Here is a 26478-nt window from a genome sequence, read left to right as displayed (position 1 = left end):
ACAGTTTTTATACTCCTGGGGTCATTTCAGTGTCACAGAAGTCCCTCCTGAGTGAATAGCACTAGAGTGACCTACAGGAGGTGGCAGCAGTTCACGTGGAACCGCATAAATGAGTCAGGGAAAAAGCAAGGCAAGCACTCATTAACCCGCCACAACCGCCACCTCACAGAAAAGAATTCACAGGGTGTTTTTTCCTTCTTAATTGAAAATCTATTGGTTTGCCTGGTCACGGTGAAAAGTGTGTAGGGCATTGGCGCTCGCTCACCTCCGCCACACTGCACTGTACAGTCCTGCCATCTGCTGTGGGTCCAGATGTACAGATGCTCATCCCTCTGCTCCGGGCTGGGCTCCGACACGTTCAGGGTCACTGTGTACTCGTAGTGAATCTCGTAGCTCTGGTCATGGAAAAGCAGCACCTGAACGCAGCACAGAGGGTGTATTTTCTCTTAGCGTCAGCCCAAGGATGGACTGAGGACCCGGGGTAACTCACCATGAGGTGGAGGGGCAGCGTGGTCGGGCCCTTGGCAGACATCTTCTCCCACAGCCCCCTTCTCACGTAGCGCACCGTGGTCCCAGCCACCTCGAACTCTCCCGGGAGCTCGATCTTCCAGTCGCTGTTGATGGACCTTTTTCCGGAGTCTTTGAGAGCTGTCACAAGATATTTTTGTGAATATTACCTTGATATTTCTTGGATCGATTTATTAAAGCACAATCGACAAAACACAGCCCACAATTTTGTTAAGGAACAAATCCGCAAAGCACTTGAGTCGCACTTGAGTTGCTGTAAAAATGGGAACTCTGTCGTCAAATCCTGAACACCCAGAGCCGACACAACACAGTGCACAGCGAAAAACTGCTCAGTAATCGTTTTCACATAAAGCTGCTATTGCAAATACTTGATTTTCTTTTACACAGAGGGAGCACATACATTTGAAATTGTTCGTTCAAACTCCTTCCAAACTTTTCGTTTGCTTATCGAGCCAACAGATCTACAGAAGATGCTGTCTTAATAGCACTTCATATTGCTCTAGCCCACTTTGAGCATTTATGTCAGGATGGTATTTGTGTTGCTGCCCATATTGGCCAGGCCTCTCTGGTAAAAGAGATCTAAGATCTCAATGGGACTAACCTGGTTAAATAAAGGCAAAATAAAAAATAAAACAAATACACATACAACTACATACAAACTACATGCTCGAGGTCGAGCGTCTCACTCAGTGGTGCAAAGACAACGACCTGTTCCTTAACACCACAAAGACCAAGGAGATGATTGTCGACTTTAGGCGGACAAAGATCATCTCACACCAGCCCCTGCACATCTATGCCACACGAATGAAGAGGCGAACAACAAACATCTATAAGGAGATCACACACGCCGGGCACTCATTTGAGACTTTGCCTTCAGGCAAACGCTTTAGAGCGTTAAAGACTCCGCCAAGTTATTACCTCCATCACGCCTTAATGCTGCTGCCCATAGCACCTCAGCACTAAAGCTGCAATTACTGTTTTTGTGTGCTTTAATATCTATATTTATTATAGAGGCTTTGAGAGCCAAACAAGTTTCATTGTAAACTAAATAACATTTGAAGTTGAATTATTATTTGTCATTCATGAACTCTGAGAGCGCACCTGCCTTAAGTAATTGATGTGCAAAGTCTTTCTCTCAAGTAGAAGGAATCACCCACCTATCTGCAATGAGTTTTTTCAAATACTGAAATATAATTTGTGTCGTGATTTTATGCATTGTAACCTATATCCTAATCATAACAATATAATGTTATATGTGCAACTAATTTGAAAAGTCAGCCTAAAAGTCACATTCAGAGCTTTTAACTCTGACAAATACTTAGTAGCACATTTGTGTGGTGAAACATGCAGGCGTCTTTACCGAGGAAGCTGTGAGAAGGCTTGCCCTCCACCACTTTGATCCTCCGAGCTCCAGGAGGGATCACCACCGCCTCGATGTACCCTGCAGAGAGACACAGGAGCTGTCCACAACTGCCCACTACAGACAGACAGGACACAAAGGAGATGCCGGATTCCTAAAGGTTACATGGTAAGAGAAGCTGACGGGACTTAATGATGCACTTTTCTCGCAGCTGAAAGCTTTCTCTTCCCACACGCAATTGTTCCAGAACTACCCTTTATAAAACATATAAACAATAGCACAATGGCATGAGTCACTCTAAGACCAGCCCTGCTATTCTTAGGTCCACACTGTGCTCAATAGAATATACAGGATTATATATGTATAATCACTCAGTGTGACGCATGTTCAGCGGACTGACCCATTCCTTTGGTGTGGTTGAAGTCTCCTCTGACCACGCGGCACGAGCGCCCGTCCCCGTTACACACCCCGCAGCGGTCCTCTTTGGCCGCAGAGCCGATGATGCCGTCACAGCCAATTTTCTGCAAGTGGGATTAGAGAGAGAAAAAGGCTCTTCTATCAAAAAACAGAGGTACAGTAGGTAGAGGAGCCAAAATATCTTCAGAGCATCTCAATTATGGAACAGTCTGCTAATTTCCCTGACACAGCTTTTTCAAAATCAGCTTCAGTAACTGTTCATCACATTCTGTGAAGGTAATGCATTGACAAATGTACGTTTTTTTTACTATTTGAAAATAAAATACATTTCAGGAAAGACACTGCAGGTGTTAGACATATCAATTGGTGTTAAAGACAAAAACATTCTGTACAAAAATGGCCAAAATTGCCTGTATTTTCAGCAACAAAATATAACATAAAATAATGGATCGAGCCAGATTTTATTGTTATTTTTTCCGAAGGGATTTTGGATTTTGTTTAGTATTATATATTTTTTAATTGTATTTTATATTGTCTTTTTGTACGGCACTTTGGTCAACTTCGTTGTTTTTAATAGTGCGTTATAAATAAAGTGGATTGGATTGGATTTTTTTGTGTTCAAAGCTCAATAAATCACGATAGGAATCACATATTTAAAAATACCTTTGAAAAAGACAGGGAAATATATAAGTCCAAGACTGGAAGGTTTGGATTCAACTAAAGGGATGTTGTTGCAAGAGTGGAATGAAAACCTAATAGAAAATGAGAAAATGCTCCTAACTTTTGTAACTTTTGCACATTCACGAGTATTCTCCCGTCTTTAGCCGTGGCGGTCTCCCAGGAAGGAAATGACCATATATGGATTCCAGCGTGATCTAATCTATGTTTTCACCTGCCGTGTCTCCCCTTTAAACTGTAATAATCCATAGAACTGTTGTTTCTCTGCTGTGAGTCATGTTGAGTTACCTGACACCTCCCGTTCACACAGAGGTCAGCCTCATACGGCCCACAGGGCGTCCCATCCATGACTCTCTCAGACACCAGCACCGGCACCGTCCTGCCCACTGGACTGCAGAACAGCATGCATGGCTTCTCTGCACACAAACAGAGAACAGAAACATAGATACACAAACTTATCATCTTTGTTTACTCCGTTTGACCCAGCCAGTGCCTTAGCAAACCACAGGAGCTGTGGGTGACCGTGGTGTGAAACCATCTGCAGATCTTGGACAGTAGAACACACTTTTATGGTTGTTGTCCGGTCCAAGAATCAAACTTGGGACCTTCTTGTTTTGGCAAGAGTGTCAAAGTGTCAATGTGTTGAAATGTAGTGTCTTTATGGACAGTTTGTCTGTGGCTCTTTACTTTTTTTTCACTCAGTAATTTGAATAGTGATTCTGCATGATTGTATTAGCAACCTAATCTATTTAGCATAGAAAAATATATCTACATATGAGTTGTTCTACTGTAGTGCAGAGGATTTACCTTGTTATTGTTGCTACCCATCTTTAATCTAAAAAGCTTTGTTCAATAGCCTCTACTTTGCTCCTACTACTGTCTATAATATTGCTTCTTGCGCACGATTTCTTCTCCTCAGCTTAAGTTCTGGCCTCACTGTCATCAAAGGCTAAGAAACATGTAAATGACGCGATGATTAAAGTTCCGTGGAGAACCTCACCGTCGTTCACTATGGCCGTCATCATGCTGCTCTTGAGAAGAGGGAACTGCCGGTCATGGGAGAGACACTGCAGGTCCCTGAAGCTGGGGGACCCTTTTGGACAGGGGCGGCTCTCACACGCCTTGTGCTCCACGCTGGTCTTCTGACAGTGTCGACCGCCGGGGCCAGGTCTAGAATCAGAAACAGAAACAGGTCTAGAATCAGAAACAGAGAATGGACCAAAGCCTAAAATAGTTGCTCCTACAGACTCCAGACTTTCAATTTTTGTTGTGTTGACTTTTTAATAAATTTAATAAATAAATAAAAACACCTTATTTATATATGATCAATAATCTACAGCCACAGTTTCAAATTAATAGCTCTATGTTTAATCTTTCCCCCTATTCACCAGCAATAACACCTGCTGAACATGAAGCATTGATGACTTACGGCGGGTTGTCGCACTTTCTCTGCCTGAACTGCACTCCGGTGCCACAGGTCCGGCTGCACATGCTCCACTGGCTCCATGGGCTCCAGTCCCCGTCGATGTGCTGCGGGAGGGGGCTCTTGATCACACACTCCCCGGCTCTGCACCACTGGAACACAGCCAAAAAGTCAGACTCGAGCTCTGGTGTCTACGTTACAATATAGATACAGACGGCATCTCGTCATAAAAGGGGGCGTGGCCTCGCCAAGGGGGAAAATAGAATTTTTCACTCTTAAAGTATTTATCACAAACAAATCAAGTCAAGTCTAAATCAGGTCCATATGGATGTTAATTCACAGCAAATTGTTCAGTAGAAGTGAAGAAAGGGCAGTCGTAGCCAGCGCAAGCTAGTGTTAGTGTTGCCATCCCATTTCCTACACATCTTGGCACAAAGTATTTATTTGTTTGTTTGTTTACTTTATTCCCCGTAGGGAAATTCGTCCTCTGCATTTAACCACACAGAAAGGCCCAGTCCTGGTGGGAATCGAACCCGGGACCTTCTAGCTGTGGAGCGGAGGCGCTAACCGCTGCGCTACCGTGCCGCCCTAAGCTCTTTCTTTTTATTATTGTCAGGAAATGGTTCACTGTAAATAATAAGATATTTATTAATCTTTTGCTAATGTTGAACACTGCCTTTTTTATTGTAAGTGAAACCGGAAGCGCATTCATGACGTGACCTTGCTAAAGCTAGTTTAAAGGAGCTAGGCCCACAGCCTCAGAGGAGAAGCTGTGGCGCAGTAGTGAGCCGTGGCCTAAGCTATTTTACACCGGTGGGACATGTAAGTGTCATTTTATCTGTTTGTTTAACCATTTTAACTTAATCCTCAATACGCTAAAACCTACCTTTTTATTGTTCACAGGGGACCTATGTTTACCTTAATTACCGTAATGTAATGTGCTCAAAATAAACCTTGAAAACGACATCTGATTCTCCCTGGTCATTCCGAGGGGGCAACATTAGCATTAGCATGACGCTAACATAAAGCACCATGTTAGCATTCTCCATTATTTTTGTATTTATGGAATGTTGAACCACTTTGCTCCTCTCCATGTCTTTGTATCTTTATTTAGTAGAAAACTATATTCATAATTCAGCATTTGTTAAAGTAGTTTTTGAATAATTAGAGAAAGTTTACATTTTTTTTCTCCAAATTGTTTCCCCTCTTCACTGTTTTCCAAAATCACCATATATGGGCGATTCCAGAGATGCGTCTGTATCTATAAATTTTACAGTATCGTTCTATAGAGTTGTTAAGTGTGACATCACTTATGACAACCAAGCTAATTCCGAATCCAAAAAGGTTGAAAGTTCCATGAAGAAACGCCATAAGAAAAGGTTGCGTTCACATTCTAGACAGTTATTGTTAGAAATCTCCAAAAGGAAAATGGACAACAACTGTACCTCATCCGAATTTGCCTGGTATGATCGGATTTACAAACCCATCATTTACATAATTTTCTTTTATGCCAGAAAGTCCTTTCTACTGGGCAACATCATGCTCATATTTTCACTTTGGGACGCCTTTCAGAGAAAATAACTGAGCCTTACCGTATACAGTATGTGCAGATAGAGAAGACAATGAACAGTTTTGGTTTCTTGTGGATTGTCCCAGTAACGACAAATATATTAGCCAAAAAGTAAGATAAAGAAATTTGCAATTCGACAGTTACCATAGTTACAGTTACAGAGGTCACATGAACGCTACCTATTTCAACTTTTGTCTTCATCTCATGCTAAAATAACAACAAAAAGCCAATAACTGTTTAATGCAACCATTTCTTCAGTCAAAGTTAGAATATTTGTGAGGAAAAATAAGTGAATACAAAATAGAAAGTATTGCTCCAGAGTGAATGTAGTATTTCAGTGTGATCAGATGTTTAAAAAGAGCTCTAAGACCAGTTAAAACCAGCAAGTTAGTGGCTATTCTCTGAACTTTTCTAAGGTGTTACGCTGATAGAGCTAGAGGTAGTTGTTGCTTTTTTTCCTAATGTATGTGTAACCACCTTGTCCACTCCACACTCCGTCCCATCCAGAGGGGGGTCTAGCTTGGTCTTACAGGCCGAGTCTCCCTCCACCATACACCACAGGCCCGCGCACATCAGGTGCTGCAAAACACACAGCCACAAGGTGAGAACACAGATAAATTGACTACAATTACTGCAATAAAATAAACTAAGCTAAATTTGAAAATAAAGCATCATCTGCGCACTGGTTTTGCTTCCAATATTGCTCAAACTTTTTCATCTGCACCTGGTTAATAATGTTACTATTATCCCAGTCCAATAAAGATATAAAGTCATGGCAAGTGTCTTATCGGTTATATGTTCAGTGGGAAGTAGCAATAGAAAAGATTACTGATTATAGTGCAATAAATATAGCCTGTTCCTCCTCCAGGCGGCTCGCTGTCCCCCCTGCCTGTGTTGTCACCACAGGGAGCAGAGCTCTGGAACTCACTCCCACCTGACATCAAGCAAGACTTTCTTCCCATGGCAGTGAAAGTTTTCAAGGTCAATAACCGGACAGGGCAGTTTGAGGTGAGGACGTTCATTAATGTTTATGCTGAGTCCGTTTTTCTCGTTAAACTCAACTACAGCGTTAGGACGCACCATCTCCCTTACAAAGACAAGACAAATATGCATTAAATATTATAAAAAAGTTGAAATCATGATCAAAACAACATGATAGCTCATAATAAATGACAGTGTTTGTATACTTTCTCAGTCAATAAAAAAATTAAGGTAAAGGCTCACAAACCCACTGACTGAAAAAGGTTCTGCGATCCATTTTGGGTCCAGAGTCCCACTTGAGAATAATTGAACTCACCTGGGGCAATACCAACCCTCAGTTCACTCTTATTTACTGTCACCCAGGCCCCAGAGGGGCCAATCAAGAGCTATTTTCTATTTTTCCCTTTTTCTAACATGAGTAATTTATTTCCTAAAGGGGCTAGATGCAAGTTTGTCATTTTATGTTCACTACTGCCACCTCAGGTCTTATGCGTAACTGCAGCTTCTATATAAAGCTTGTGCATGACGGCACTTCGGACCTGAATTAACACCTTTTAGAGTGACAGTGCAGGATTTTCAAGGCAGTTCTGGTGACACAATTTTAACATTTTTAAACTCTGTATAGTCCCTTTATCCCTTTAATCATTAATTGCTTTGACATGTATTTTCATGCGTAAGATCATCTCATCATCCCGCATCACTGTTAAGTTCCTGCCTGTCAATCAAAGCACACGGCGACAAACCCGAGAAACGCGCTCCCTCTTTCTCCCTCTCTTCCTCTCAGTCACTGCTTCTCTCCCTTTGCCAAAATCTCCACCACAGACATGATCCACATCATTGCTCCGCGGTGTCACCGCTGAAATACGGGGAAAGAGAGCCCTTCCCCGTCATCCCCGTAACAAATCTCTGTATGTCACGTCTGTGTTATCCGCAGTAAAACGCGGACTGAACGGGTCACATCGACCTGAAAGTTAAAGTCACTCTTCAGAGACAGCAGAGTCACTTTTGAGCACAGGACAGTCAGATCTGGACAGTAGTTTGTTCGATAGAAGTGAGTAAAATGGCTGTAGGCTGTTTGTTTTCGAAGGGAGTTTATCACAGGGTCTGACTGAAAGTAGCGCCACTTGGTAACCTATTTTCATAGCCCCAGTTCTGTGAATGTGCAGGATTTGAAGATAATCATATTCAGAGTAAATAGAAGAAGATTTAATAATGATAGATACCAGTCAGGAGCAGTTTCAGGTTGTTGTTTTTTTTTATGTCAGTGGTTCTCAAACTGTGGGTCACGGACCAGAAGTGAGACATAGCATAGACCTGAGGCTAAGTAGCTACAGTTTATGAAATGATGAGTGAATAAAGTGTTCTTGAGGCCAGGACCAAATGAAGAGAGTGATGAGAGAACAGTGGTGTCAAATTGTGGGACAGGGCCCAAAAGCCCCGCCAAGTCTGTCAACTGCCCTGCTGTCTGTCCTTTATTTGGTTGTCAAACATATTAAATAGGATATTTACCAATTTTGTTTCATATGAAAACATAAATGAACAGAACACTTAATAATAGTATATTTTTTCACATGTCAGTGATCTATTGATATTTCCTTTCCCTATCGAGTGTCTCGCCTTAAGTGCATTAGATTACAAAGCGGATATCAAGCCGTACTTCCATGTCATTGCAGAAGGTGGCGTTGGTCCCAAAGAGGATCTGGCACTGCTCGTCCACGCTGTAGTGCATCCCGGGCAGCTTGGGGGAGAGCCGCACCCTGTACCGGCTGCGGGGGTCGGTGTGGAGCAGGCACGCGCTGGATTTGGACCTGATCAAGCAACAAATCAAGTTGAGTTTTGTGTCAGTTCTACCACATGTTGAGTACATACAAAGAATCGGATTTGCATCACTCCCAAACCCTTGGTGCAAAAAATAATGCGGCATTATGCATAGGGTAAAATCTACTAAGTACTTCACTCGACTGGGCCTGACAAGGATCGAGACTCCTTCCTAATGGCGGCAAAGAGGTCAGTGTGGTGCATTAATAAAGAAATAGAAGAATCTCTACTTAAAGGAGGGATATTACACAAAATATACTTTTTAGAGCTTGTAACCATCTTACATTGTTGTTCTCTCATCAAAAACACGTGGAGTTCTGCTTTGACTCACTAGCGCATCTTTGAGTATTCTATGGCTCTTCACCAGGGGCTATTCTTTAGTGAAACAGCTGCACAGCAAAGGGGAGAAAGAGGAGGGTCTTAATTGAAGATGTATGGAAATTTTTGAATTTGAAAAATTTTGTTTTAGATCAATATTGCATTTTATCATACCAACAAAGTGTAAAATCGTGATATAGATGTGCTTGATTTATCATTCTTTTTGCACGTATTTGGTAATAATCCCAAATACGTGCAAAAAGCATAAAACCCTACAGTATTTGTACAAAACTAAAGATGCACAAATACTCCTCTGATGCCTCAATTCTGCATGTACCCCTTGAGCAAACGCTTGGTAAATGACCCCCTTTAGAATTCTAATTAAACTGAGGAAAATGATGCTACCCTTTAGCCGTAATGTATTCAGTGCAAGTGGCTCTACAGTAAGTATGTGTCTGCCGTGTGCTGATTGATACAGAGGGACAGCTGTAAACACTCTGTGGGCTGTGGGTGGTGGAGGGTGTGGGTGCAGTGGAGGCAGCAAGAACACCGTCTCTATCCCTCCCACTCCCTGCAGTTTATGCTGGGAGAGTCTAGTGTGCTGTGACCTCGCTAATCCCCTTGCTTAACAGGAATTCAATTATATTTCTTCACACATTCGAGCTGCAATCTTATTTATTTTTATTACCAAAAGTCTCATATAATGCAATTATTATTATTATTTTTGTACCATGTTATAATCTTATTAATGTCATCAAAAGCGTCAGATGAAGGGCTGGTTTGGGTGTGCCAGGAATACACATTGGGAGCATACAAGCTGTGTGGATCTTTTTCCTTTCTTGTCTCATCAAAAGTATACCTGGAGTGATGACTTATTTCATTCTCAGGCAATCTCCGTCTCCTGAGCTCAAAAAAATATTGTGTGTTTCAGTCTACTCTAATCATATCAGAGCTTGAATTGTCTGCTGTGTGCATTAGCATTAATAACTATTGCTTTTTTATGAACCGCTCCTCTTTTTTGGCTGGCATTTTTAGTACCAAAATTCTTGACAATCGAGACACACTGTGTTTTCAACAACTTAATGAAGTTATTTCGTTGACACCTTATTTTCCCCTGACGATTACGTAACGGTGACTAAACAAACATGATAGAAAGTGGCTTGTCAGCTGTTCACAATCAGAGTTTGAGCGCAGTGCCATCAAACAGACCTGAGTGACAACGCCGCCGTCTGAAAGTCACATGGGCTCACACGGTGGTGCAGAGGTTAGTGCTCATGCCTCACAGCAAGAAGGTCCCAGGTTTGATTAATAATAATGCATTAGTTTTATTTAGCGCTTTTCTGGACCCTTTACATTGCATTATTCATTTACTCCATACTTGGTGGTGGTAAGCTACTATCATAGCCACAGCTGCCCGGGGATAGACTGACGGAAGCGAGGCAACCGGCCCTTCCCTGCTTAGCTTCCGAGGTCTGACGGGATTGTGCAGAGCAAAGGCAGATTCCCACATGGACAGAGAGTTTGCATGTACAATAAGTTCCCCTCTGGGGCCAGGACTCCTGAGATTCCGAATCTCATTATGTAAATAAAAAGTAAAAAAGCGCTGCGCCATCTCTCTCTCCCCTGAGTTTGCGCCTGAGCACACGAGTGACAGTGATGTTATAGAGGTGATCTGTTCTGAGGACACTGTTTTTTCCCGATTAAATAACGTAGCGACTGCAGAAAGCATGTTGATGATTGAATGTACAAACGCGGCTGTTAATAACCAACCTTGAAGTGATGATCAAAGGATGAGGAGAGCGGCCGCTATAGCGAAAAGCCCTGTTCACAATGATGACATTTCTGCATATTGTGCCTGTAATTTGTCTGTCAAAAGCTTTATACAACCAGTCAACACTGATCCCAATTTCCAACACTTATCAACCTGAATGAATTAGTTGAAATACAAATTCTTTAATTTTTTAAATTGAAATGGACGAACTAGAAATCTATCACGTATAGAAATAACAATAACAACACTGGGCTGTTGGCGCAGAATAGCATTACTATAAGTCTTATGTACGTAAATGAGTATCCATCCATCCATCCATCCATCCATCCATCCATCCATCCATCCATCCACATCCGCTTTATCAGGAGCTGGTTCGCGAAGGCAGCAGTCTGAGCTGAGACGCCCAGACTTCCCTATCCAGGCACACCTCCAGCTGTTCTGGGTGGACCCCGAGGCGACACCAGGCCCCAGAGACATAGTCCCTCCAGCATGTCCTGGGTTTTCCACGAGGCCGCCTCCCACTGGGACATGCCTGGAACACGTCCCGAAGGAGGCGACCAGGAGGCATCCAAAACAGATGCCTGAGCCACCGCAGCTCACCGTATATGAATACAGTTGTATGAATCTCGTCACTTTTAGCTTTTCCACAGCTTTTACATCCGAGCCCGCACAATCACTAAGGACTTGGTTGAGCAAAGACTTACCTGAGGAACTTCTCCAGGTCGTCCCGGCTGCAGGAGGACCAGGACAGGTCGCTGGGGTTACGGCCTTTGACCCACTCTCCAGACATGATGTGGGAGTGGCCAGTGCAGGAGGCGTGGTCATCATCATGGCTCATCCCCATGCTGCAAAGGAGAGGACGTGAGCTTTTCTAATGCCTCCACTGCTTCAAAATGAATAATTGATGGTGCAGAAATGGTGCAGAGTATTATTATGGCAGGAGATAATGAATGTTTAACAACTTATTAGGAAAGCTTTTAATGAATACTTTACAAAATGCTTAATAATGTGTTGTCACTGCAAAGTAAAGTCTTTATTTCATTTTCGTCCAAAGTTGGGATGGCAGAATATATTTATGAATAAAAGTCCAGTTGCAAAGTACTGTGTACATTTTTATCATTTAACCAGATTTTTTAAGTTTTGCTGTCTGAAATGCATGCACGGTTATTTCAGGGGTCGCAGCCACAGTAGTTTGGGAACCCTTGTTTTAGGTAATAAAATGGCAAGCAAATTTAGCCAACCTAATCTGTTATACGTCCTCTCCATTCAAAACAAATATTGTATAATGTTACAGTAAGTTCTGCTCTGAATGATGAATCAGCAATGAATCAAAGTGACGGTCTGTAGGTGTGATATTACTTGTGGCCCAGCTCATGAGCGATGGTGAAGGCCAGGTTGAGTCCATTGTCCTCGGCCAGAACACACTTCCTCCTAGAGCTGCAGACGCCTCCCAGATAGGCAATACCTGAAACAAGAGCAGTGGCACTTTAGCTCTCAAAGTCAACACACAGGACACAACTCAACGTTTGGCATCAGGTACAGCAGAAATTGCATTGGCAAAATTAAAACCAAAAGATTAGGATTTAAGTATGGTTTTATTTTGTTAAAGTTTTCACAGGGGATTTTTGTTTTTTTTTATCTTGTTTAGTTTTTGAATAAGCTATTGTGAAAAAAAATAAGTGAAAAAACAAAAGATTTTTTTTTTTTAGCAGTGATTTTTTTATTTTGTTTTGCATTAATACTAGTGTAAAGGGGCTAGATGCAAGTTAGTCATTTTATACTCACTACTGCCACCTCTGGTCATACATGTAACTGCACCTTCTATATTAAGCTCGTGCATGACAGTAATTCGGACCCGAATTAACACCTTTTTGAGTGACAGTGCAGGATTTTAGAGGCAGTTGTGGTGAACAACTCATTCTACATATTAGGACATGGCTGGAACATGTAGGTGGATGAAAATACTTAGTTTTAACAATTTTAAACTCCATATAGTCCCTTTAAAAGCACACCACTTGAGCTTTGTGCTCACTCATGGACATAAAACACACAATGTTAAATTGAAGATGTGTCTAAAACATTAATAATTTAAAATGTTGCTGTATTTTCAAGGAAAAAAAGAAGAAGAAGAGAATTGGATGATTCTTGAAACGCTAGGCAACTATGTAAATAATGTCCAGTTTAATCGATATAGCCTTCTGTGTTGTATCTACCTGGATGACAGCCATCTTTGTTGTGTGCTTGGAGTATGTCACCACCCAATCTACCATCTGATGGGCTTTGGCCCTTTGAGCAAGAGAATTGGATGACTCTCGAAACAACTTCAGTATGTTGGACAACTACAGTATGCAAAAAAATGTCCAGTTGAATCTATTTCGCTTTCTGTGTCATAAAATCAGCATTGCAAGGGTGAGTTGTGCCTACTTTGTACTCTGGAGGGAGAAAAGTGGCTAAATATCTCAACATTGACGATGGGACATTTTTTTTCACCTGCAATGTCTTGCCCAGGAAGTTGTTCATACCCTTCTATTTATTCCAATGTTTCATCTTTAAAGCCACAACGCATAGAATTAACTAATAAATAAAATTGAAATACAAGCTTTTTGGGGGGGAGGTAATTTCCATCATTGAAAAATACCTCATAAATGTACAAACAAATATGTGCTTTTGCTCTCAGACATGACATGACATGACAGTAGCTTTACCGGGAGTGGGTACGTCTCCAGCTCGTCGCCATGGAGATGTTGACTTAAGTTAGTCAAAGTTGAGATAGATTAGAATAGGTTTGATCCTCATCCTTTTATTAATCACTGCAGAAATATCATTTTCTCTGTCGAGCTGCTCATTAGCTGCTTGTTTTGTACTGATGGCAACAGTATAGTTCAAAATGTTACACGGTGTGCCTTTAAATCTTATATTGAAAATGTTCAAACTAATTATCTCGATTTACCGATTGATCTACGTTCCCACTCTCACCTATGGTCATGAGATTTGGGTAATGACCGAAAGGACAAGATCGCGAATACAAGCGGCCGAAATGAGTTTCCTTCGCCGGATAAAGCGGAAGAAAATGGATGGATATTATTATTGTATTATATAGTTGTATGGCTGAATATATGTATGTCTTATTTTTGCAATGCTTTTCAAATGTATTATATATTTTCAAATTTATCACAGTCAAGTATTTCGTGTAGAATATTTACCAAAAACTAAACGCAGTCTGTGAACATTCTGACCTCAGTGTGTGTGTTTATTGTGAGGCTCGATGCTGTGGCTTGAAATAAAGACTCTCATAAAAATGCCAGAGAGGCTACTAAACACCGGCCTATAGCAGATCTCTCATGTTCTGCAAAAAAAAAAATATGAAAAGCGGCCACCCTAAGTAAGAGCCATATGGAACAGATGTTAGCGGGGCTGTTTACTGCCATACTCTCAGGGGCAGGCTGTAATTACCAGCCTAATGCCTATGATCTGATACAAAAGCAGGAAAGAATCTGAGACATTCTTCACAAAGAGGAAGCGGATCATCTCCCGGGTTTTTACGAGGTGCAGATGAGTACAGTAGAGGAGGACCCAGGGGGAGATCACCAAAGTCTGCAGACACCGTGTCAGGAAAGGACAAAAGAGCATGGAAATACGATGAGAAAGGTTCTGAATTCACGTTTTGATATACACTCCATTCTTGGATGGGAGTTCAGTTCACTGTTCCTCGAGTGGGGAGACTGCGTGAAGCCCAATTTGTGCTGCAACAAAAGCGTGTTTATTTTAATGACTCTGTTCCACACTGACATTATGGACTTCTACGACGGGTTTCTTTCTCTCCTCTCATTAGTCAATAAAACTAAAGTATGGAAATTCTGACTGTTTCTTGAGTAAAACATCTAATAAGGTGGATGAATATCACATGTGTTTCCACCACATTTGGAGGCTTCATTTGTAAACTTAGAAGGATTTCTGACCTAACCCCCGGCTGAATCCCATCTCAAAAAGCTAACTGTGACTACAAGGCCTGACCAAGATCATGTATCGATGATGGGAGAGTGTGACCACTGCGCAAAGCCTGCTCCGGCACATCCCAAAGATTCTCAATGGGGTTAAGATCTGGACTCTGTGGCGGCCGATCCATGTGTGAAAATGATGTCCCTGAACCACCCTTTCACAACATGAGCCCGATGAATCCTGGCACTGTCACCTTAGAATATGCTCGTGCCATCAGGGAAGAAGAAAGCCATTAGTGGAATAACCTAGTCGTTCAGAATGTTCAGGTAAAGGCGTGTGACAAAAACAAAATTTTAAATTGCATTGAGGCAGGAAAATATCGCTATAAACGATATTATTGAGGAGCACTATATGCCATTGAGCCCAACTTAAAAAACTGAAATCTGTGACACGATCCAAGGAGTACTTCGACATCCGCGCATTAATATCTCCACTTTACTGTGCAGACGGCGAACTACTCCTGGTATTATAACGCCTTACAAAATAGTTCCCCTTTTTATCCGCTTAGAAAATCCACATTGTTTAATTTTGTGTAAATATACTTTTGTAGTGTAGCACTTCACGTAACCATATTTAAATAGGGAAAATGTGGAAGAGCTTGGTAGCTTCTATCTGCACCTCGTTTGGAGCTATAGTGGAGAGGAGGAGAGGCTAAATGCTAACGCCGTCTGTGCTGTGTTTAAGTGACTGAGGGCACGGGTGAAGACCAGACAGGTACAAATGAACTCGTCTAAGTTAAGGTAAGAACATATCTCAGTATTTAAAAATGGTGTCCTATTCCTTTAAGTATTAAGGTACTCGCGTGACATCGCAACATTCTATAGAGGCCATAGTAAATTCCATTGCGGTAACTATGGTAACTGTCAAAAGTCTTATGGCTCATTTCTCTGTAATTCCAGGGCCAATTCACATGAAACAAAACCTGTCACAAAGTTCAAAGTCATATGAACTATGGCCTAAATATTTCCTTGTAAAGGCGTCCGAAAGTGGTGACAATATTCCAAAACATGTGTGATGTTTTGCACCTTAGGGAAAGAACTTTCAGCCATAAGAATAATGTGGCAGGTTTGTGAATCCAGTCACAAATAGTGATCATGGAAAACATTTGGAAATTTTCTGTTCAGAAATTTCTTTCAAAAGCGGTTTATCTCCCATAGAGTTGCATTGACCCTATTATACTATTATGTATTACCATACTAATAGCTATGAATAATATGCATATGCAAATAAGCATATATTTCTTAAATGCTTAATTTAGTGCTAATACATTCAAGCATATGGTCATAAACCCAGAAGTAAACTAGTGCAAATGAACTGCATTAATTTAGTCTATGTTTTGCTGTGTTTACAACATACTCTGTTGGCAAAAAATAACTGTACACTACAACAACAAAAAGTCAGGTACCCCGGCCTTAATGTAAAGCGACACTAACATATCCTTTATAACATACCATTTGCAAATAACATTAAACTCAACGAAACACGATTTTCCTCAGTAAAATTGTTCAAGTATTACAAAAAAAATTCTGTCATTTAATGGACAATAATCTAATTCTGATCTCATTCTTTTGGCACATAGTGTTGCTGAACCTAGACCTATCCAGCTTTATGTTAACCATGTCGGCTTTAAAGTCTGGTGAGGGGACGTGTTCCTATGACAAGCTGCCCTTCCCTGACAGGGTCTACAATAGGGTCTTCTCTCTTCGGTTTGTCCCTTTCCAACAGAATCTACGGCCTGCCCTCCCAAATTCCACGCCTCAGCAGTCATAGGCGCAGGACTGTATCAGCAGATTGGATTGCATTTCGATACAGCTATCGCAGGATGATGTAATGGCAGAGATTAGCATTGATCCCCAGACCCCACGGCCATCAGAGGGTTTTGTTTGGGTAAGCGCGGGCCTTCCTGCTCCCAGACGCACATATTTGTACACAGGTCTGCACAAACACACACGCACACACAGTCAACAGGGCACTGTTTACCGACGGGGCAAGACGTTTACTAAGCACAGCTAGAAGAGCTAAAGGATCAAGTGGATTTCTTTCTTACTTTGTTACGTGACAGTAAATTAAATATATCGACACACTTTTACATGCACAAAAATTGAGCTGAGCACTTACCCACAGTATCACAGGGCTCATCTTTGTGGACGCAGAAATCTGTTCTGAAAGAAACAACACTTTCCTTAATTGAATATCTGTGTTAAGTTTTAAATTAATTTAATTTAATTCAACATTTCAATCAAAGTAGATTGAAAGTAGATATACCTTACAAAGACCTTCATGAAAAAAAAAAAAAAACCTTGCACAAAGTTAATTAGTAAAAACACATTCCTCCACACCGCCTGGCTTGCTAAAAATAATTTTATTTGAACTAGTTCAGTGCCTCCTTCATCAGACAAATGTCCCATTTGCTTGATGAAGATCGGTAATTATCTTTTTCTAATTGCTCATGAACTCAGGGTTTTCAATTGTCTCTCATGCACCTGCACCTGGTGAAATGTGTGTACAAAGTTTCATCAAACACTGTTACAGCTACACTATCATGTTGCTGTCGTCTGTAAGATGCACCTTAGTTAAATCTTGTACCTGGTGACCAGCACAGCAGCATCCACCGGCACGTCGTCCCGGGCCCCAGGAAGGTAGTTAGTGCCCAGGTGCCTGGCCCCCAGCTCATGGTACTGCCAATGACAGAAACTCTCCAAGGAGCGCTCTCCGTGGTGGCTCACCTTCAGCTTGGACTGCAAAACACAAACAGGTTTAGAATCTATTAAAGCCCATTACGCCTTTTAGACTAGACGCTAGTGTAACATATGAGGTATTGAACCGTGTTGGTTCTGTACGTTCGGATCAGTCCACCAGTGAACCATTTCGGTACAATTGTAGTACTTTGTCACGCCACTGTTCACTTATCTGTGGAAAAGCACTTGTCTATATTCCAGTGATGCACAGACAGCCCTGTCGTCCTCCCGGAGCCTCCAGGTAAACTTAAAGGGGCTAGACGCAAGCTAGGCATTTTATACTCACCTCTACCACCTCAGGTCATATGTGTAACTGCACCTTCTATATTAAGCTCATGCATGATGGCAATTCGGACCCGAAGTAACACCGTTTTTAGTGACAGTGCAGGATTTTAGAGGCAGTTGTGGTGAACAGGTCTGGGCTCATTCTACACATTAGGACATTGTTGGAACATGTATGGGGAGGAAAATACTTAATTTTTAACATTTTTAAACTCCTTATAGTCCCTTTAAACTGTGTGGCTATCTGGCTTCTTCTTGATGCTTTGGTCATTGTTGTGCCCTGACGCAGCCCCTGTCGACACTTCTATCTCTGTTCATGAACTACTGAGCACGGTTTCATACTTTATTAATACAATATGAAAGATAACAAAGTTGATAGAAGAATATTTTATTAATATGGATAAATCGCCAGAAATTGTTGAACCCAAAAATATCATTTTAGTGCTCTTACACCCTACTAGACACCAACCACTCAGCCACCGTACGGCCACCCAAAGCAAGCACCAACCTCAGACAACAAAGGAAGCAAAGCAGCATACATACTGGGCGGTTATGAAGCAGCAGCAGTTTGGTGACTCGGATGTTGATCCTGGTGCCCAGACTCTGGTGCTGAAACATGTTGTAGACCTGCAGGAACAGCAACGACTGCAGTTATTCTGGTGATACAATGTCGTCTGCAAACATCAACATATCTTGTCTCCATGGGGTTGTATCATGTATAAATCCAGATAATCCTGTGGTTTAGACATCTACAAACATGTTCACATCGAAAACTGTGCAGCCGTAAAGATCAGATTTTGAAGTTCCTGAGAGTTTATTGACGCCTTTTGTATTAACATAAGCCCTTTGGCAACCACACACTCGGACAATATTTGACGACTCATCTCATCTCCTAGACATTATTGACATACAGTACATGTCGGTAAGTCTTTGGTTCAGCAGTATTTTACATAATAACACAGGAGAGCGTCTGTGTGCTGCAGGGAGTGAGAGGATGACTATTTTGCCCAGCAGCTGTCAACACAAAGCTAAAAGAGGAATGACCTTAAACTGTGATATTTTCAAGCACCTTAAGTTAACCGCACACAAATAAGTGGAGCATGAACACGTAGTAGCGAACAGTTTGGTTTTATGTGGACTAATACGGAATGGAAGCCCAGCACGTGCTTCATCTAAACCTCCTTAAGATGTGCGTGTATAGACAGGGAGCTGACCATGTTCATGACGGTGAGCAGGAAGCGCTGTGCCGCCTCGGCGCCGTGGTACTTCACCATGTCGGAGTCAGCCACCACCACCGTCTCCACCGTGTAGGCCTCGTGCAGCCCGATGGAGTGCCTCTTCCGGCGGGGGGCGGCTCCAGTGGACGGCCTCCCCTGCACTGTCAATTACACACATCACAGCGAGTCAGCGGGCCAGTGTGTGCAAGCATTCAGCTTAGAGATCTTTCACTGAGATTTACACATTTTTTACTCAAACGGCCTAAAACAAAACTAATAAAGTTCAAGTTTTGGTCTTTACTGGTGAATATTTTGCGTTTTTAAGTATCCCTTTTACCTGCCACCTTAGGGTTAGGTTTAGAGTTAGGGTTAGCAATTGTGCACATCTAAATCTCAAAGCGTGTTAGGGTTAGGGCTAGGGTTAGGTTTGGGTTAGGGACTTGAGAGACTTTTAGACTTGAGAGCTTACAGCATATATGCCAGTGTGATACCTCATTGGAGAGCCAAGACTTTCTACTTTCGAAAACTATGTGTATGGGGCGACTGACTGAATGAGAGTGTGAATGGGTGACTGGTTCCTTGCTGGAAAGTGCTTTGAGTGCCTAATGTAGGTGGAAAAGCAGTATAAATTTAAAAGTTGAGACCATTTTAAGATCTGTGTGAAACACATTTTACATCACTCACATTTGCCATTCTAGCCCGCTGATCGGGGGGAGGGCAAGCAACAGGTTAAGTGTCAGCATTGCTCAAGGCAAAGTTGGAATCTGGCATACAAACAACGATGCACCAGTGCTTTCGTCGGTAGCCTGAGGGCGTCGCTTAGGGAAACAGCACTGACTACGACAAGTAGTCTTTGCTGTTTCCCCTTCGCTCTCGTCTTCTTTACATTAACATCGCTCGCAGCCTCGCCCATCTTATTAAGCGCTTGCCGGACACAATACAAACTATTTCTCCCACTGTGAGTTGTCCATAACACTGTCCATATCCCCAATATATCGTCATGCTCTAGCGCCACTATTAAACTATCAAACTCCACGAAACGTGATCAAAACCCCACCACTCTGTCCAGCCACTTACTGTGCCAAGTATAAAGATGTCACATAGCGCCCCCGTCAGCACAAAAGTCTCGTCTACAGTCTGCGTTTAGAAACACAAGATCGGGCCCTCTATCTTTTACTATAAAACAATAATAATTATCATCATTGTGTCAATTATTAGAGAAAAGGTCTTAAGTATATGCTTTCTCTACTCAAAACAGGAACATGTGAGTGCTTCAGAGGGTTCCTTAATAGTGAAAGGCACAATAACCTTGATCGTTCAGAATTTTATGTGTGACATAGAGAAAGCTTGTGTACACCGGAGGGAAGCATCAGAAAGTCAATAAAATGTCTGAGACACTCACCACTGCAGCAACTTTTAAATTATAAGCAGGTTTAGAAAGTGTTGAACGCAACCTGACCATGACTCTCCCGGTGCAAACACTGTCAAATGCTTTTAACTTGTGTAACCACTTCAAGAGGCTAAACATTTAGAATCTGGAATGAATAGCAAACATTTCAGTCCTTTTTTAAATATCATGACATTGTCTCATGCTTTAGGACTCCTAATAACTCCTAACTCCTACAAGCTGGATGGTCGTGAGGTCTAAATTTTCAGTCCCACAAAAATCTATCTTGCTTGAGCTCCCTGGCGGATTGGAAGATTCCCACCAATCACGTGGCAGCTTTGGTCCGGAGCCTTTCCAGACCGATCTGACTGTGATTATGTTCACCTTGTAATAGATGACAGGATAACAGTTCTGTCAGAGTTACCTCGTGTGGTCCCACAGGAGCCGGCTTTCTCTCTGGATGGGTTGGGCTCCGGAGTAGAGCGCCTGTGCCGCTGTATCCTGTGTTTCTGACCAGAGAAAGTATGCAGCGGTGAACTCTGAAGCGGCTCGATGAAGAAGACATCTTCCCCAACGTGGACCAACCCTGTCTGTGCACAAACAAACAGAGTCTACTATTCCACAGAACATGGAAGGAGCACTTTAAACCCGGCATTCAGAGGTTCATCATCGACTTGGAGGGGATCTGTCTATAATTGCCTGGACTCTGCTTTGTCGGTAAGACTGAAGCTGCACCTGGACACAGAACAGATGGAGTATCACCCCTTAATGATTTTTCCTCGTGGTCCTCCATACAGCATCCAGGGGCAGAAGGTCACGGCCGATGTCCACAGCACACACCCTGCCCCGTGGCCAGCTGGTCGTATTTACAGCGGGTATCGCAAAGTTTCCAGACCTCTTGGAATGATTTCTAGTGATGGGCGAGTGAAGCCGTGTGACACTTCAAAGCTTTCCATGCAAAGACTCGCTTAAAGTGCATATGACAGGTTTGAATGCTTCTGAAAATATGACTTATTTCGATGGATAACATCAGTTGCAAGTAATAATTGTCATTTTAATGTCATTTACTATGACATCGATGGAGGTAAAGTTCCATAGCTGTTTGACTCACTTCCCATTGACATAACATGGTTGGCACGGCAACAGTTTAAACTTGTTCGCCTCTATCAATGTCACTTCCTGTCAGTGTCCAAAAAGGAAGTGAAACTAATTTATAAACATCACAAAAATGGTTAAATTATTGAAAGCTGGATAAAATATGTTGCAAAAATTGTGTCTAATGTGTCGTATGCACTTTAAGACTCGGAGCTTCAAAGCTGCTTCATTCTGTTTGAACACTGACCTCTTGTGGACACCCTTTATAATTGCGACTTCTCATAAGGCTACAGCACCAACAGGCTGTGGGCATTTTGAATATTTGCATAAACAACCTGCTATTGATGTTTTAATAAGAGTAACTTTTTTTGTAATGTGGTTCTGTTCCACTGAGCTCCAGTGGGCGGGGCCAACTCAGTCACCTGGCGTTCTGCTGCTCCGAGGCAGGACATCAAAGCGCAATCTTTTTACTTCATTCATTAGTCATTCAGGACATGACAATTGCAACTCTGTTTTTACCTGTCTGAATAAGTCTGCTCCAGTTTTGTCGGCTCTCCATTGGCTCCCTGTAAAATTTCAGGATTGATTTTAAGATTTAAGTGCTGACTTTCAGAGCCTTAAACGGTCAGGCCCCACAGTACATCCAGGACCTTCCTCTGGCCACACTCGTCGGTCCTCTGTCCAGAACCTGCTTGTCCCTAACAGTGTTGGGCAAGTTACTTCAAAATTGTATTGGTATTCTATATTAGTAGTTACAGCTATTAAAAAAAAAATGTTTGTACTACATATACTGTTTCAAAAATGTTTATGAGTTACACTGCTTTGAGTTACTTTTGAGTTACTTTTGGCTGAAAATAGTAATAATGCCTTTTCCTTCGCTTTCTCCCATTCTCTCGTGTTTTGTTTTGACGACATTAACCAAAGAGAGATCTTATTCACCAGTGTCCAACTTGATTTGTTATGCTGCATTTTATTTGGGTGGAGTTTGGCATTTCCATGGTTCATACATTTTAATGCACTTCAAATGTAATAACTAATATATTCACGTATTTTGTTTAAGTAATATGCTATATCCCCTCCTGGAGCCGCCACCTTAACGTGGTGGAAAGGTTTGAGCACCCAAATGATCCTCGGAGCTCTGTTGTCGGATGGATGGATGGATGGATGGATGGATGGATGGATGGATGGATGGATGGATGGATGGGTGGATGGATGGATGGATGGGTGGATGGATGGATGGATAATATCTTATATTCCTTAGCTACTGAAAAAAGTAATATATTTTTGGAACTTTTGGAACATGTTACCCCCAACACTGGTCCCCAAGACTCATTATAAGACCAAAGGGAACCTGTCTTTTCAGACTGAAGAACGCCCTGCCCCTGTCTCTGTGTCTGGCCAACTCTATTGACTCTCTTAAAAAGGATCTGAAGACGTGTTTATTTAAGAGCTTTTGGTCGATGAGTTTTCACTAGTGTCACTTTAATCTTACATTATGCATTTTTATATGGTTTGTTTTATATCTAAGCACTTTAGAAATAAACTTTACTTACTTACTTACTGCAGGCCCCAAAAACGCACACCACATGAACGCGGTTTACTGGGAAAACGGGGGAAATGCAGCACATTTCTTTGTCACTCATGGTTTATTTCGCCAAAGTAAGGACCAGAAAACATCCGTGGTTTAGCGCCTCATCGCTCAAAACTGTCAAACTAAGGCAACACACTGAAACACTCTGAGCCAATGAGCCGCTTTGACACACGACTCACAGAGTAAAGCACTTTTCGGGACAATTGACACTTAAGTCACATGACCAGCATCATTTGATAATGTGGCAGTCTGATACTAAAACCACATACATCTACTCTCTATAGCTTTAAGTTCTACAAAGATTCACCTACAATCATGTATTCATGTAGGTGCATTGAGTTGCCTTGTGTACGAAATGCGCGGTATAAATAAAGTTGCCTTGCCTATTCATTTCAAAACAGCAACTTAGAACTGAAAACTATAGTGACATTAAGTATTCAAACCCTAAACAACAATTGCAGACTCTTTGAACATTCATAAAAGCGAAGAGCTGTGGGAAATTCCATTCACTGCCCATGAAACAGTAAACACAGCCAATATAAAAGCGTGAATGAACGATTTCAGCATCAGACTTAATAACAACATAACAACAAGGGAATATAAAAGATAAAGGGGTACAAAAAATCCAAGGGTCCCTTTCTCTATTGTGCGCTTGTAAAATAAACTGTAAGACTAAACGTATCCAGACTCGTGCTCCACGCGACACACTCAGTTTGCCCCTGACAGTGGACAGATCACACCGACACACCAAAAACAAACTCCACTTAGCTGTGGGTGACAAACCTGCCACGACAGACTGCACTTCAGTCACTGAATGTATGCAGACAATACTGGGGTCCGTTCAATTCAAAAAGCCCTTCAAAAACAAGGCTATTTATAGGCTCTTAGATATATATATTTACATTTTCTGTATAACTACATAACAGTTTAGGCTTATTTATATGAATTTATTAGTAATATAAAAAGCAGCAAAAGTTTCAAATATATACATAATTTACTTATTTTTTTCATTTTTACCATAATTGACATCATACTTTACGCAAGAAGTATTATGTGGTACTGCACATAATAACATAATAATATAATAATATAATAATATAATAATATAATAATATTAAGATCTTTATCTTCAGCATTTTCCGCCTCAACGACTCTGTGAACTCTTTGGTGGTGACTCTGGTGAACCCCAGGTCTTATGCTGTGCGGTAACAGTCTCCTTTATGGAAACATTGGTATAGCTGTCTTTTATAATCTTGTATGTATTGTTTATGTGACTCTTGTCTTTGGGTGTTAATATGGCTGTATGTATATTTCTTTTTATACTATGGACCTAGAGTCTGAATAAAGAATGATGATTTACAACCTTTCCACTGCTTCTCTGACTTGCTTTGCTAGGAGCCAATTTTTCAATCAAAAGACTGGGGGCTGAACCTCATGATGGTGGTCACTAAAGCTACATTAATTACCATGTAATTACCATGTTATTCATGTATCTTCTTCAAAGGCTGGGTAAGTGACTGCAGGGCCGCTGCTTGTTATTTTGGTGCCCAGAAATGTTTGGGGCACCAAAAGTGTAGGTGTAATATTTTAAGATCTTCTGTTTCTCTGCTCTGCCCCGTAGCCGAGCTGTGCTCCAGCTCAGACTCCTGCGCCTCCTCTCGCTCTTCTTTTACGCGCCGCTGTGAGCACAGACTCCAGAGAACACTACAGACTGCTAACTTTCTGTCAGAGCATTTGTACTCATGAATTTATTACTGTTGTGTCTGTTGAATAAACGTTTGATTTGGCACACATTTCCTTTACTGTTTTTCTCGTCTTTCTCATTGCATCTCACTGCATTAATAAAACAGCGACGCACATACTGTAAAATGCCATTCAGTCTTCAACGGCATCAATGAGGTGCCGCTGGAGGACTTGATACGTACAGCGCATTATGAGCGTAAAGCAAGCAAATGAAAACTTTATATGAGGTACCTCAGCATTGAAATCTTACATTTTAATATTTGAAATAACATCCATGAAAGGCAAAGACAGTAAGGCCCAGTAAGAAACTGGGCTGGTGGGGATTTGAAACTGTGAATACAGATTTCACTTTTAGCTAACAGCATGTTGTCAAAACAATGATGAACACACATTGAGTGCAGAACTGTTCAGGACGGGTCCAGTGACTCACTATGAGCTTTAAAAAAAATGTGGAGGACAGTTTTGTGAGCTAATAAATACTGTTCGGAACGCTTAAGCAGCAGAAGAAGTCAACATTGTGTGAATGGAGTGAAATACTGCAGGAATGTTTTTGATAAAGATGAAATAATATGGTTAGAAGCTCTGAATAGTCAATATTGCATGACACAGTAAGTCCCCTTTTAAGGAAAACAATTCTTTTCTTTTCTTTAGTTAATATTTCAAAATATCTCGAGAGCCACAGGCCTATTGGAGGGCCAGATTTGGCACCATATTGCCAACCCCAGATGATGAGCACACTGCCTGCACAAGTTACCTTCTGGAGAAAACAAACTCACCAGGCCTCCGCAGGTGCTGAGAGACGCCACTGAGCCGGGCTGGTTGAGGACAGAGCCGGAGTAGTAACAGAGCTCACCCTGGGGCACCCTCCGCACCTCTGCGCCCTCGCCTCGCCTCTCCTCCACCACAAAGTCCCGCCGCAGAAAGGACGTGTCTCGCGTCAGATTGAGCACCAGGCGCCCCCCAAACGCGGGCACCTCCACCAGGATGTCCCGCCGGGTGTTGTTCCAGCGGAGTCCCCCGGCAGCAGAGGAAGCATCCAGCGAGCGCGGCCCCCGGTGTGCAGCGTGGCGGGACAGGTGCGCCGCTGCTGGTCCGGCCAGCAGCACTGGGACCACCTCATCCGTGTCCAGCTCGCAGCGCGCTAGGGAGGGAAGAGTTTATAATCAGCACACAGCTCTGACTTGCACGGGTTTTATAAGCCACGTAACCTCGTGCGTGAAGACGAAAGAACACGCCAAAAAAAAAAGTTTTATCCGCAAAGATTGTGCACGCGAACCACTACTCTCCACATCAGCACAGAACAACGAACAAAATGTGCTGCTGGGTCACTTACTTAAGGCTGGTTTGACCTACATCTGAAACACACAAAGCCCTGTGTTCGTGGGAAAGAAGCCCGTACACTCACCACTTATTGCGTTGTAGGAAAGCAGTAACAGCAAAAGGTCTGCATGCCTTTGGCGCATGATAGAGCACGTCTCCAAAACGAACGGGGGCTTTGGACGCTGGCGGCTGGGGATGAGACCGTGGCGACACTTTTTTCTCTCCTACTGATGTAGAAGAAG

General features: G+C 42.1%; 1 protein-coding gene across 1 annotated transcript in view; it reads right to left on the bottom strand.

Annotated features, from left to right (window-relative positions):
• The window catches only part of adamts17 (ADAM metallopeptidase with thrombospondin type 1 motif, 17), a 31224-nt gene extending 4746 nt beyond the window's left edge, over positions 1–26478 (bottom strand). The window contains exons 1-18 of the mRNA XM_079554676.1: positions 26322–26478; positions 25693–26057; positions 20912–21077; positions 19098–19261; positions 18427–18510; positions 17450–17601; positions 16982–17025; positions 12224–12329; positions 11569–11709; positions 8615–8765; positions 6454–6555; positions 4413–4558; positions 3984–4153; positions 3272–3399; positions 2289–2409; positions 1889–1969; positions 491–648; positions 266–416 (exon numbers count right to left, since the gene is read on the bottom strand). Of these exons, the coding sequence (XP_079410802.1) occupies positions 266–416; positions 491–648; positions 1889–1969; positions 2289–2409; positions 3272–3399; positions 3984–4153; positions 4413–4558; positions 6454–6555; positions 8615–8765; positions 11569–11709; positions 12224–12329; positions 16982–17025; positions 17450–17601; positions 18427–18510; positions 19098–19261; positions 20912–21077; positions 25693–26057; positions 26322–26379 (2488 nt within the window). The 5' untranslated portion in view covers positions 26380–26478. The remainder of the gene's footprint in view (positions 1–265; positions 417–490; positions 649–1888; positions 1970–2288; positions 2410–3271; positions 3400–3983; positions 4154–4412; positions 4559–6453; positions 6556–8614; positions 8766–11568; positions 11710–12223; positions 12330–16981; positions 17026–17449; positions 17602–18426; positions 18511–19097; positions 19262–20911; positions 21078–25692; positions 26058–26321) is intronic.

The sequence above is a fragment of the Gobius niger genome (genome assembly GCF_951799975.1).
Source record: "Gobius niger genome assembly, chromosome: 4".
NCBI lineage: Eukaryota > Metazoa > Chordata > Actinopteri > Gobiiformes > Gobiidae > Gobius > Gobius niger.
Note: the sequence above shows the minus strand (reverse complement) of the source record. Positions and strands in the feature narration are given on the sequence as shown.